We start from the raw sequence: 14,343 nt of genomic DNA, 5'->3' as shown, positions 1-14,343 counted from the left end.
TGGCTCAAGCGGTAGTGTGCTCGCCTGGCATGCGTGCGGCCTGGGTTCAATCCTCAGCACTACATACAAAGATGTTGTGTCTGCCGAAAACTGGAAAATAAATATTAAAAAGTTCTCTCTCTCTCTCTTAAAAAAAAAAAAAAAAAAAAAGCATTCACTTTGTGGCTCTTATTAATGAAGGATTACTTGAACACAAGCAGGAGATCCTGCAACTGATAGCCCACATGAATCTGATCGCTGAAACACAACTGGGTAGTGCATACTGCTTGGATTCCCTGGACAAAGAGATGATTCATGACAGCACAAGATTTCATCACGCTACTCAGAATAGTGTGCAGTTTAAAAAATTATGTATTGCTTATTCCAGAACTTTACATTTAATACTTTCAGACTACAGTTTGATCATGGATAAGTATGGAAAGTGAAAATCCGGATAAGGGAGAACAGGAATGCTGGAATGGTGAAAATACAACATAATATTTGTGAGTATTTATGAGTGCATAAATGTGTCCAATATTTTATCCTCATGATTTTATGGGGAAGAAATATTATTCTCATTGTAAAACTGGAATAACCTTCTCTAAAGTAACAAAAACCTCCTTAGGACCTGCACTCAGCCACTAGGCTGTGCTGCTTCTTCAATAAAAATTAAACAATGGGATTTTTTTCTCCCAATCAGATCAGCAAAATTTCAAAAGATTGATGGCATCAAATGTAGATAAGCATTTCAGGAAACAAGTACAAATTTAGTATTTTGATAGTAAGAAGAATCCTGACTCAGCACAGTGGTGCACGCCTGTAATCCTAGATTGCAAGTTCGAGGACGCCTCAGTAACTTAGCCAGACCCTGTCTCAAAAAAAAGGAGGGCTGGGGATGGGGATGTGGCTCAGTGGTAAGTGCCCCTGAGTTCAATCCCCAGTACTAAAAAAAGAATACTAAACTAAAAGCAATTCAGCAAAATAGCACCCAGCACAAAACATCCTCCACCCATGCTGGGGATGGAACTGAGGGTCTTGGGCATGCTAATGCAAGTGCTCTACCACTAAGCTATACCCAGACCCCAAAAATAGGTATCTGACTTTGGACTTGGTTTTTATACTTCCAGAAACTTATCCTACAAACTAATTTCAAAGATGTCTATACACCAATGTACAATGCAGTACTGTTTTAATGCCCCCCCAAAAAAAGGAGTCTGTATCCTTTAAAAATGGAAGTCAATCTCTAGAACCAGGTGTGGAAAGAATTCTAAAACATACTAAGTGAAAAACAACTGCCACAAAGGAATATGTACAATATTCTTTATGAAAAAATATGGTATAAACATGCGAAGGTTTGCTCTCTAGCATAGCTCCCCCCCCCAAAAAAAAGTCACATTATTTCTTCTTGGAAGAGTAAGGCTGTTGCTTCTTTCTCCTCCTCCCTCCTTCAAACAAACAAAGCAAAATCATAACTCAGAAAGAAGTTGTAGAAAAAGGATCACGTGTTACTTATCAATCAAAACAATCATAAAACAATTTTTAAAGTCACAAATACAACAGGTATATAAAGTCAATCTGGAGTCAGGTACTTCATTTATTTATTTATTTAGTAGGTGTAGTTGGACACAATGCCTTTATTTTATTTACTTATTTTTATGTGATGCTGAAGATCAAACCCAGGGCCTCACATGCACTAGGCAAGTGCTCTATTGCTGAGCTACAACCCCAGCCCCAATGGTCTTCTTAAATATGCTGCAAATTCTTGTACATCCCTGCTACTTTCCAAACAGATGTGGTTCAAACCCTATGGAGACTCTGCAATTTCATAGCTCGTAAGAGGTGAACAAAACTCACAATAAATAAACCAACAATTTTTTAAAATACTAAGTGGTAAATGCTATTTTTAGTTATAAAACACTCTTACTCAGACTAAAGTTAGTAAAAAGTTGTACAAAATTTGTATTTACATGTTGAAGATCCTCATCGTATTTTTCTTGAATAGTAATACACACAAGAACTCAAAGGATCAATAAAGAAATAACTGAAAATCCCAATAAGTCAACCAGGGAATTTCATTATAAGCTAAACACAAAAAGGCACCAAACATTTTTTTTTTTAAATTTTTTATACCAGGGATTGAACCCAGGGGTGCTTAACCACTGAGCCACATCCCCAACCTTTTTAAAATTTTGAAACAGATCTCGCTAAGTTGCTTGGGGCCTCACTTTGAACTTGCAATCCTCTTACTTCAGCTTCCCAAGCTGCTGGGATTACAGGTGTGAGCCATAGCACCCAGCACAAAACATTCTTACAGACTTTTCTTTTTAGAAACTATTTTGGCACCTTGTCAAGTGGTAGCAAAGCTCAGTTCAGTAGTTCTCATATTCAAGTGCAAAAATATTACAATGTTTATAAAATGTCCCTGTTCCCATCACCTGAGCTTTTGTCATGGAAACTGAGGAACTTATACTTTTAACAAGATCCCCAGTGATTTTAATGAAGTGCACAAGAATGCTGCTCCCTGAACATTTGAATTCTATCGCCCAACCCAAGCTCACTGCTCACTATTGGTTGGAAATCAGACTCCAACCAGCTTTACCTTGTTAAGTTTCCTCGTTTGCAAAGTCAATCAGACTGATGCTCTCTGAAGGCCCTCAAGCCCTAACAAGGCTAAGATGGACCCCAAATGCAGAAGAAATAGTTTCAGTTTGTAGAAGAAATAGTTTCAGATAGAAACCTAGCCTTCACACCAGGTGCAGTTTTTGCAGGTAACTGGGTTCCTGTCTTTCCACTATCTTCTGCATCTTGCTCTGTCAGTTCAGTTTTTAGGACATTTGAGTAGGAGAATTCTGACACACATTTATGTTAATGTGGGAGGCTTTTCTCATGCAAACAAGGAAGCTTCCAGCAATCCTGGGAGAAGCTACACAGACAATAGCCTGTGCTAAGCCCTGCTTGTTTAAGAAATAAACAGCCACCTCCCCACATCAGTAAGCAGGCTCCACAGCTCCTGTAAAACTCCATCTGTAGAGCTGGAAAACTCAATAGGAAATTTTAACACTTGTTGAACTTGAAGAATAAGAGCTGGATTTCCTGGAGAATTTCTTGGAGGTGAGGGATACTTGCATTCGCTTCACAGTTCGGACACTCCGACAAAGGAGAGCATTCTTCACATGATCCCTGAAATCTTGTGAAACAAAGTAATAGACAAAAGGGTCAATGCAGCTGTTGAGGGTGGACAGGCAGAGGGCTACAATGTACAGCGCATAGACATGGCTCTGGCCTTGGCTTTTAATCAGGAAATAATGCACCACGAGCAGAAGGTTACTGGGAGTGAAGCAGATCAAGTACATGGCCAGGACAGTGACAATGAGTTTGATGGCCCTCTTCCTTTTCTTTTCCGAGTGTTCATCCATGGCAGAAGATTGGAGCGTTCTGATCATGAGCACATAGGCAGAGGCTGTGAGGAAGGCTGGGAACATAAAGACTCCAATGGCTAGAGAGAGGAAGTAATTGAACATGTCCCCCACCAACACCTCCTCCGGCAAAACATCATGACAGGTCGTGATGTTAAGGGCTGGAATGTAGATGGTCTGCTTCATGACATACAAGGGAATAGTGACCAGCAATATCAGCAGCCATATTCCCAGGGAGACACCAATAGCAATGTTTGCACTCTTCCTGGTGTGTACCATGGGGTTCACGATAACCCAATACCTTTGCACGCTGAGGCAGGTCATGAAGAGAATGGAACAGTACATATTGCCATAGAAAAAGCCAATGAGCACCTTGCAAAGAGATTCCCCATAGATCCAGTTGTTGCCATGTATGTGGTAGGCAATCTTCAGGGGAAACCAAATAACAGAGAGGAGGTCTGCCACAGCCAGATTAGCCATGTAAATCACAGCAGGGTGCTTCTTCTTTGTTCGGAAGAGAAAGACCCATAGGGCTATGCCATTACTTGGTAAACCAACCACAAATACAGTTGTGAAGACAATTGGAAGAAAGACAGTAGTGAGCTTTCCAGTGAGGAGGGACGTGGAAAACTCATCCACAGAGAAGTCTGGTTCCACTGTAACTCCTTTTCCAGTGACTGAAGGGGGCTTATTATGCTTCCCAATAAGACTTCTTCCTTTAGAGGTTCTATTGGATCCTGTGTGAGAAAAGCAGACAAGGGTTATTGCTGAATTAAATGCTTCAGCAGGAAGTCTAGTTTGCTTAAATGAAAATATTTAGAGGAAGACAGAAATATAATATTAGAATATTATACAAAATGCTTATAAGGGCTTTCTTTGGGTGAAGGCACTTTTTTATTGAGAGTTGTGAAGCACACATGGGAAACTTGATATCAAGAAAAGATTTCTTGAAAAAAAATGACAGTTATTTCAATTTATTTTTAAAAACTGCATACTAGCTAGATGTGGTGGCATGTGCCTGTAACCCCGATGACTTGGAAGACTGAGGCAGGAGGATCCAAGTTCAAAGCCAGCCTCAGCAACTTAGTGAGGTCCTGCCTCAAAATAAAAAATAAAAAATAAATAAAAATAAAAAAGGTCTGGGGATGTGGCTTAGTGGTTAAATACCCTGGGTTCAATCCCAGGTACAAAAAAAAAACTGTGCCTACTCATTAGTTCTTGATTATTCTTACTCATGTGCCTTCATGGGTCAACTAGTAAAAATCAGTTTAGGATCATGAAGTAACTGCTTTATGAACACTTGTGTAAGACAGAAGCCCTACCATGACATCAGGTTTCTAATTGTTCATTTTGTAATGGCTGTCTATCCTACTCTGGCCCTGAGCCAGGATCCAGCCTAGCCTTCAGTCAAGCCCTATGCCAGAGCTTGGCAAGGAAGATTCCCAGGATTACAAGGGACATTCCCTCTCCACCCACAAGGAGGGCAGGAATTCCCTTCTTCTGTGCTGGTTTCCTGGAGACCTTTCCATAGCTACTTGCTGGCAGGCAAGTTTTTGAAGCTCAAGATCACTGGAACAGTGATACCAAGTTTGTGTTCTCATTTTCAAGATGTAACATACCAATTTTTAACAAATTACGCCTCTTCCCTTACATTATGAATTTAACAATAAAACTCATAAACAAGCCATGCGTGATGGCATGTGCCTGGAGTCCCAGCCCCTCTGAGGCAGGAAGATTGCTTGAATCCAGGAGTTGGAGGCCTGGCAACATAGTGAGACCCTCTCTCAAAATAAACAAAAAATCCAACAAACAAACACATCCACTCTTCATCCCTCCCCAAACAAATGCTCTTGGACCTTAGGAGGAAATGAGAACAATGCAGAATTTTACTTTAATTATAAAAAACAGTAGGCCTCCACCATGCAGAGACACATGTACCATAATATTATACCCAGGAAGGATATTATACCTCTAGTGAGTTCACCTGATAATTCTTATGCTCAGCCACCACTTTTCTTCCTTGTATCTTTGCACTTATGTTCAGCAAAATTACTCACTTCCCAAGGCTTCCCTATGTAGGACCAACAGTGGGTAGCCTGGGTGGAGTGTTGGAGGTTACAGAAGTCAGTATTTCAGTTTTACTTAGTTTTGAAAAAAGGTAGTTTCCCCAAAGAAATGTCTGGGTCCTAATTTTCAGAATTGTGAAGATTACCTTATTTAGAAAAAGGGTCTTTGCAGATATAATTAGGGATCTTGAGAAAATTATCCTGGATTATCTAGCTAGGCCCTAATCCAGGACAAGTGTCTTTTTAAGAAGGGGAGATTTGAGACAAAGAAGAAGACACAGTAGAAAGTAATGAGAAAATGGAGGCAAAGACTGGAATAATGCCATAGTATAAGACAAAGGACACCAAGGAATGCCTAACAACCACCAGAAACCAGAAAAGGGAAGAAACAGATTCTTCTCTAGACCTTTTGAAGGGAATGTAGTCATCCCAACATCTTGATTACAGACATCCAGCCTTCCAAAACTATGAGAGAATATTTTTTTGTTTTATGCCATCAGTTCATGGAAATTTATTATGGCAGCCTCAGGAAACTCATACACTTATGACAGACCTATCTCTATTGCTTCAATTTCTTCTTCTTTTTTTTTTCTTGGTACCAGGCATTGAACCCAGGTGTACTTTACTGCTGAGCTACATCCCAAGCCCTTTTTATTTTTCATTTTGAGGCAGGTACTCACTAAATTGTTTAGGGTCTTGCTTAGAGCCTTGCTAAGTTTCTGAGACTGTTCTTAAACTTGTGACCCTCCTGCCTTAGTCTCCTGAGCCACTGGGATAACAGGTATACACCATTATGCCTGACTATTTCTTTTATAACTTTCCAAAATGAGTTTTTTTGTTTGTTTTTAATTGTAGATGGACAGAATACCTTTATTTTATTTATTTATTTATTTTTGTGGTATCAGGGATCGAACCCAGGGCCTCACATGTGCTAGGGAAGCACTCTACCACTGAGCCACAACCCTGTCCTCAAAATGAGTTTTTGAATTTAAAAAAAAAAAAAAAAATTATTCTTATGTATTATAGTGTCCTTCAAATACTGAACTCTTACCCCATGTAGCTCAGTGATAATGTGCTCTCAGTTCAATCCTTAGTACCAAAAAAAAAAAAAAAAAAAAGATAACCAGACATCTTGAGCCTCTAAGGAAACATGTACCTTCTTCTTACCTTTTTGGTAACCCTACCAAAAAGGAACCTGATTTCATTGTCCGAGTCCATCTGGGCTGCTATGACAGAGTACCAAAGAATGAGTGGCTTATACACAATAGAAACTTATTTCTCACTGTTCTGGAGTATGGAAATCTGAGATCCCGGCCCCAGCATGGTAGAGTTTGAGGGCCCTCTTCCAGTTGCAGATTTTGTCTGTATCCACGCACCACAGAAAGGGGGAGCTAGTTCTCCAGCCTTTAAGGGCACAAATGGCATTTATATATGACTCTTGCCCACCCTGATCTTATTATCTCTCAATGGCCCACTTTCTGATACCATCCCACTAGGAATTAGATTTCAACATGTGAATGGGGGTGGGTTCAAACATCCAATCCATAACACCAGTTCAGCACCTGAATCCAATTACCAAATTAATGGAAATAAAGAGGCTAATGGGAAATGTTAAATAACACCCCAAGAAGATAGTCAGATTTGGGGAATTGCTACTGGATAAAGGACAATGTTTCTTCAAAGTATAAATTGTAAGGCAAAAAAAATAAGAGAAAAAGAAATGTAGAAGTGAAATTAAAAGATTTTAAAAAGGGAGTGGGACTGTAACTCAGTGATAGAGCACTTACCTAGCATGTACAAGACCCTGGGTTCATTCTCCAGCACTGCTAAAAAATGATTTAAGATACATGTCACATAATATATGCACTTTATTTAGATGTTGATTCAAAGAAGCCATTAAAATAACATTTATGAGGCCATTAGAAATTTGAACCCTGAGTATTTGATTATATTAATAAATTATTGGCAGACAGATGTGGTGGCATATGCTTGTAATCCCAGTAACACAGGAGGCTGTGGCAGAAGGATTACAAGTTTCAGGCCAGCCTGGACAATTTTAACAAGATGCTAGACCATGCCTCAAAAGAAAATAAAAGTGAAGGGAGGCAGGGACTGAGGATATTGTTCTGCAGTGGAGTGATTATCTAGCATATGTGAGGCCCTGGGTTCAATCTCCAGCACAGTTAAAAAAATAAATAAATAAAGGTGGCGGGCAGGGGGTTGTTAATAGGTATAATGATGGTATTACATATATGTTTGAAAACAAATCCCTTATCTTTAATGAATACATTATAAAATATTTTAAGATGAAATTTGATCTGGGATTTATTAAAAAATCACAGGGATTGTTGGGTCTCTCGACACAGCTGGTGGGAGTATAAAACGGTATAATCACCATGGAAAATTATCTGGCATTCTTCAAATGGTTAAATTGAGTTACTATATGACTCAGCCACTTACACCTAGGGAATATATCTAAGAGAAGTGAAAACATATGTCCATTCAAAAACTTGTTCATGAATATTCATAGAGCAAACATTATTCATATTAGTAAAAAATGAAAACAATCCAAATGTCCATCAACAGATGAATACCACAGATGAATCAAGAGAGAAATATCCATACACTGGAATGTTACTTGGCAATGAAAAGAAATGAAGTATTAGCAGGGCAAGGGGTGCATGACATCATCCCCAGGACTCTGGAGGCTAAGGCAGGAGGATTGCCAAGTTCAAGTTCAAGCCCAGCCACAGCAATTTAGCAAGACCCTGTTTCAAAATAAAAAATAAAAAGGTCTGGGGATGTGGCTCAGTAGTTAAGCACCCCTGGGTTCAATCTTCAGTACCAAAAAAAAAAACAAAACATAGAAATGGAGCATTGTAGCTGGGCATGGTGGTGGGTGGCATTGCCTGAAGTCTCAGCACTCCAAAGACTAAGGCAGGAGAATCCCTTGAACCTAGGAGTTAAAGACCAGCTTGAGCAACACAGCAAAAAAATAGATAAAAAGAAAAATGAATGAAGTATTAATATAAGCTATGACATAATTTTGAAAAAATTATGCTAAATAAAATATCAGTCATAGAGAACCAAATATTGTGTGATTCTATTTATATTAAATGTCTAGAATAGACAAACCCATAGAGACTAGCTTAATGGTTGTCAGTGACTGGAGATGGGGAGTTTTAGACAGCTAAGTTTTTTGGGGGGATAATAAAAATGTTCTAAAATTGTGGTGAAGGTGCACAATCCTATGAATCTACTAAAAGTCATGGGTGAATTGTATGGTATGGAAATCTTAATAAAGCTATTAAAAACTAACCCAGAGCTGGGCCTGGTGGCACACCCCTACAATCCCAGCGACTCGGGAGACTGAGGCAAAGGACAGCAAGTTCAAGGCAAGGCTCAGCAACTTAGTGAGGCTCTAAGAAACTAAGTGAGACCCTATCTCAAAAATAAAAAGGGCTGAGAATGTGGCTCAGTAATAAAGAGTCCCTGGGTTTAATCCCCAGTACCAACAACAAGAAAAAAACTAACAAACCCAGAGAGGAGGGGTGAGAAGTGGGTATAGACAAAACAAGTTTGGCCAAAAGTTAACAATCATTTAAGTTGTATGATAGGCACATGAGATTCATTACTAATATTCTATTTCTATGCAGTTAAATTTTTCCATAAAAAAACCAGCACATATCAATGCAGAAGGTTCATGTGAAAAGAGACTAAAAAAGAGGACTCATGCGGTATGTATATTTACTGCATCATTATTCAATACAGGAAATAAAAAATGTTAATATCAACATCTACCAAAAAATGTCACAATAATTTGTGACATTTACAGTACCCTTATAAAAGTATGGACACATTTCTATAGGTTGGCCATGAATAGATTTACTAGGTAAAATTAAAAAAATTATAGGACAGTATTACAATACTGTCTTCCTATTGCTATATTATTTGTGTATAGATAATTCTAGTTGACACTGGACCCACTCTTCCCACCAAATCAAGATAAAACAAGTACTTTGTGTTAACCTTCTTCTTCTTATCCCCTCAACCCAAATGTTCTTTTGCTCTCAACCTTTGGGAGCACAGGCTGAAAAAAAAAAAAAAAGATTTCAACTGTTGGGTACCCTTCTTAAGCATCTTTTAGAAAATGATCTTTTAGAACATTTCCCCCGCTGCTTAGAGGCTGAGGCAGGAGGATCATGAGTTCAAAGCCAGCCTCAGCAACTTAGCAAGGCCCTAAGCAACTTAAAGAGGGCCTGACTCAAAATAAAATATAAAAAAGGGCTAGGGATGTGGCTCAGTGGTTAAGCACCTCTGGGTTCAATCTCTGGTACCAAAAAAGGAAAGAAAAAGAAAATAGAAAATCTCCAAAGTATTCTTTCAGGATAAAGTGTTTTCTTGAACAGCTGACCAGCCAATAAGACATTAAGAAGTTAAATACAGATTTCATGAAACATCACCTATCAAAGTTAATTAATAACTCCAAGGCAAACAAAAGGGATCAAGCACAAATTTAAAGCCTCATCTTCATGTTCATTACTCTCTTCTCTTATGTTATAAATCATTGAAAATATTCCATGTGTCTATCAACAGAAGACTAATTTTTAAAAGGATGATATGAAGATGAGAATGAATGTCAGGAGTGGTTATTTACACTGAGGTTGGGATGATTTTATTAAATATTTTCCTGTTTTCATTTGTACCCTACAATGACTACATATTACTTTTACAATTAAAAGTTCTCTGTACAGAGAACTGAAGTTCCAGTCTCCAAAAGAGAAATGGAATGACTGAAACACAGGGGTTCTTTCGGGCTTGGGGCATGGTATAAAGAATAAATGTCTAATAGAAGCTGACTAAGTACCTCACTGCCTCTGACCAGCAGTCATTCTTCGCAAGTCCCCTCACTTCATTCTTCCTTTGATGTTTACTAAGGTTGTTTAGGTGAGAAGACTGGGACAGATGAGATGATGGAAGCTATGGCAGTGTCCCTGGCTTTCAGGAGTCTATGTCCCGGTGGGGAGACAGATATATATATCACATTTTAATGTATATATATATATATATATATATATATATATATATATATATATATCACATTTTCTTTATCCATTTATCTACTGTATTTACACAAATAATTATTCACAACAATTGTGAGAGAAAAGAGAGGGTTGCTGGAGTGTTTTCCTTGACTTGCTCCCTCCCCTATCCATGGTCCTCTATCTACAAAATGAGGTTATTCTAGGCTAGTTCTTTTCTATGATGCAGCCTTTTGGAGTGAGGCTTTGGGGAAGAAAATCAAATCCAATCTGCCCTTTAGAAAACTGGGGAGCACATAGAAGGACCAAGCTAAAAGAAAACAAGCAAAGAGCAGAAAAGTTTTGATGATACTCTACTTTGTATCAAAGTCAGTTTAATTGCAGGTTGGGAGGAAAGTCTCCTGTTACTTAAAGAACCTAGGAAAGTTAAAACTGCGAAGGAGGACAAGTGTGCAGGAGAAATAAAAACCATGGTGCAATATTAAATAACTCTGGTTAACAAATAACTTGATTTTTCTTCATGGTGAAGTCAAGTTCACCTTATACTGCAGGTAAACTCTTATAATCTCCATCCCCAGTCTCACTCTGAAAACAATAATAAGTCAAATAATCAGGGATGTTTCCTTCAGAATTATCTGAATCATAGTGTTGAATCATCTACATTCACATTTTTAATTTTTTTATTCTAATTTGTAATACATGACAGCAGACTAATTACAATTTATATTACCCATATAAAGCACAATTTTTCATATCTCTGGTTGTACACAAAGTATATTCACACCATTTGTGTTTTCATACATGTACTTAGGGTAATGATGTCCATCTCATTCCACCCTTATTTCTACCCCCATGGCCCCTCCCTTCCCCTCCAACCCCTTGGCCCCATCTAGAGTTCCTCTAATTGTCCCATTGTTCCCCCTCCCAACCCCACTATGAATCAGCCCCCTTTATCAGAGAAAACATTTGTTTTGGGGGGATTGGCTAACTTCACTTAGCTTTATATTCTCCAACTCCATCCATTTACCTGCAAATGCCATGATTTTATTCTCGTTTATTACTGATAATATTCCATTGTGTGTGTGTGTGTGTGTGTATCACATTTTCTTTATCCATTTATCTACTGAAGGGCACCTAGGTTGGTTCCACAATTTAGCTATTGTGAATTGTACTGCAATAAACATTGATGTGGCTGGTCCCTGTAGTATGCTGTTTTTAAGTACTTTGGGCAAATGGGTGCAGCCAATATGGAAAGCAGTATGAAGATTCCTTAGAAACCTGGGAATAGAACCACCTTTTGACCCAGCTATCCCACTCCTCATTCTACCTTCACATTTTTAAAGTCTGCATACATTAACCTTTGCTCCTGGGTTTTAAGTTTCCAACTTTAAAAGAAAGGCAAATGGAGAGGCACTAATAACAGTTTCAATACTCCCCCCAAATGAATAAATGCCTTTACTCTTATACTGAACAATAAAATGTGTATCAGTGGTGCAATTTTCAAACTTAGATCAAAACACTCTTTTCTGTAACTCCAGAAAGAAAAGAATCACATTCTACAGTCTAATTCACTGTGATTCGCTCTTTTTACAATGTCTTTTATGTAGAGGATAAAAGTGTGAAACTGCCTTTTACAGCACATCTGCAAATTGCTCAGGGAAATTCAAATCTCCCTTTACCTATGGGAGGCAATCTCCAAACAGAAGTACCTCAGTCAGCATCACACCCCTAGAGACCTGCTCAGCCAGAGAGATTGTACTTCTAGCAGCGCTAGTTAAAACACCCCCGGAACAGCCCACCCATCAAACCCGGGCGCCAAGCACAAGTTGGCCCCAGAGCACCGCCCTGCACAGCTCCCTTACTCTTCTGTTCCCAGGGCTGGCAGCCTCAGGCCTACGGACCTGGGTAGCCCCCAGCCTGCCCTCTGAATGGCATGGAAGGGCCAGGAATTCCAGCCAAAAGGTTACCTAGTCGAACATAAAGCAAGATCCAAGAAATTCCACTTGTAAATCTACCTGACACCCAAACGGCCTGAAAGTCCGACCTGCTTTTCTATGCAGGTCATCCATCAATGGGTCTTGGACATTATGGAGCAGACCCCAAAGAAAAAGTTGCAGTGGTTAGAGGGGGGTTCAAAAAGCGAGACAAAAGGCTCCAGGCCGGGGGCTCCCACCCACTCCCCGCTGCCCCGAGCCATCAACTAGCTAATCCACGGGCCCCGCGGGACCAGCCCAGAGGAAGTCGCCAGAGTGTGCGAAAAGCTACTAATGACTTAAGTGTTTGCAAAAGAACTAACCCAAGGGAGCAAAGGCCGAGTTCTCAGCGTACCTTTTAGAAGCAGGCACTCCTTTCCTGTCTGCCCTTCCCTTCTCCACACCAATACCTGCTAATTTAAAGTGCCCCGTCCAAGACCCTCTCCAATAAGTGAGTAAGTCCCTGAGGCCACCTCTGCCTTCAGCCGGCCTCCACCGACTTCAGTCACTCCTGGATGTCCCTCCGATGGGTCCTCCAGGTGCAGGGATCCCCCCCACTATAGCTACTAAGAAAGAGACTGAGGGATTCGCGGGGTAGTAATGGGGGCAGCAAGCTGTTGGTGTACTCGTCCCGCTCCCACCACCTGCCCAGAGTGCCCCAGACTCCAGCTCCTCAGCCGTAGGAGCCCTCCTAGGCTTAGTTTCTTACCTCGGGTGGTCTGACTGCAGGAGGCAGAGGCCGCCAGCAGGATGGCGCCCCCCAGCAGCCACATCATGCTTCGACTTCGCATCCTTCCAGCAGCTCCGACGCCGGGCGGGGAATCCGCCGCAACTGATTTGAAACTCAGTGTCAACACTCGATACACCCTGAAAAAGCCCCTATTTCACTTGCCTCTAATCAGAGACTCTGCGCGCGCTTCCTCAGGTCCGGATCAGTTTCACTGAAACCCGAGCCGTTGAGCGCACCTGAGAGAAGCCACGCCCTGGGACCCGAACGCGCACCTCGGCCCCGCCCCTTCGAACCTTTGGCGCCGAGTCCCCGCCCCCGGCCACCTGGCCAGGGACTGCCTCCCGCCTACTCTGGGTTGTCTTGGCTTGCCAAGGTCTCAGTCACTGCCGGAATCTATGGCCAGACGAATTTGGGCGGGTGAGGTGGTTGCATTGGAATGCAAATGACAGGAAGGCTGAGACCGCGCGGGTCCTTCCGGACTTGGGCAGTGCTTGGAACTACCTTTAACCTTTAATCGTTCCTAGAGAAACAGTGTTGGCAATCTCCCTCCCCTGCACTGAAAATGCCTTGACCAGCCTTACTGCCATTATCGTTGATAACTGATACGCAGTTGGGGGGCTTCTCAGTGTAAAGGATACTGCGGGTCCAGGAGTGAGTTTCTGATATGGAAAATCAAGGCAGGCAGGCCCATGTGGATACCAGGGAAGGCAGCCAGAAAGGGTCAGGGATTAGTTACTTACTCTGCCTTGAACAGCTATGACCTTGAACAAACCTCCTCAAGCCGGCTAGGCCCTTTGCTCCCCTGTGAACTGGAGCGTGGGAAAAATACCTGAAACTGTTATTGTATTTTAAGTGCCAAGTGCCAACACTTCAAGAACATTATCATCTTGTTTAATCCTCACAATAACCACACAATAAGTATGGTTACTCTTCCATTTTACAGATCAGAAAATTGAGTTTAGGAAGATTAAATTGCCCAATCACATGGTTCATGGTTTATAAATGTCTATATATTTGAACTTGAGTCTATGGCTGACATTTTCTTCTGTTAATCGCTGCTCTATCCATGCTTCCAACACGGCCTCTTCTGCACTTGGATCCCATAGTCTAACAAATACAGGGGTTGGAGGCGTGGTT

At 40.7% G+C, this 14,343-nt stretch overlaps 1 protein-coding gene across 1 annotated transcript; it reads right to left on the bottom strand.

Moving 5' to 3' along the window:
• Positions 1-3,020: 3,020 nt before the first annotated feature.
• On the bottom strand, positions 3,021-13,267 carry F2rl1 (F2R like trypsin receptor 1). The gene is made up of 2 exons (XM_071611870.1): positions 13,186-13,267; positions 3,021-4,132 (listed from the first exon to the last, which is right to left on the bottom strand). Exons 1-2 carry the CDS (start codon positions 13,265-13,267, stop codon positions 3,021-3,023), a joined length of 1,194 nt encoding a protein of 397 aa, XP_071467971.1.
• Positions 13,268-14,343: the final 1,076 nt, after the last annotated feature.

Source organism: Marmota flaviventris, chromosome 5 (genome assembly GCF_047511675.1).
Source record: "Marmota flaviventris isolate mMarFla1 chromosome 5, mMarFla1.hap1, whole genome shotgun sequence".
Classification (NCBI taxonomy): domain Eukaryota; kingdom Metazoa; phylum Chordata; class Mammalia; order Rodentia; family Sciuridae; genus Marmota; species Marmota flaviventris.
Note: the sequence above shows the minus strand (reverse complement) of the source record. Positions and strands in the feature narration are given on the sequence as shown.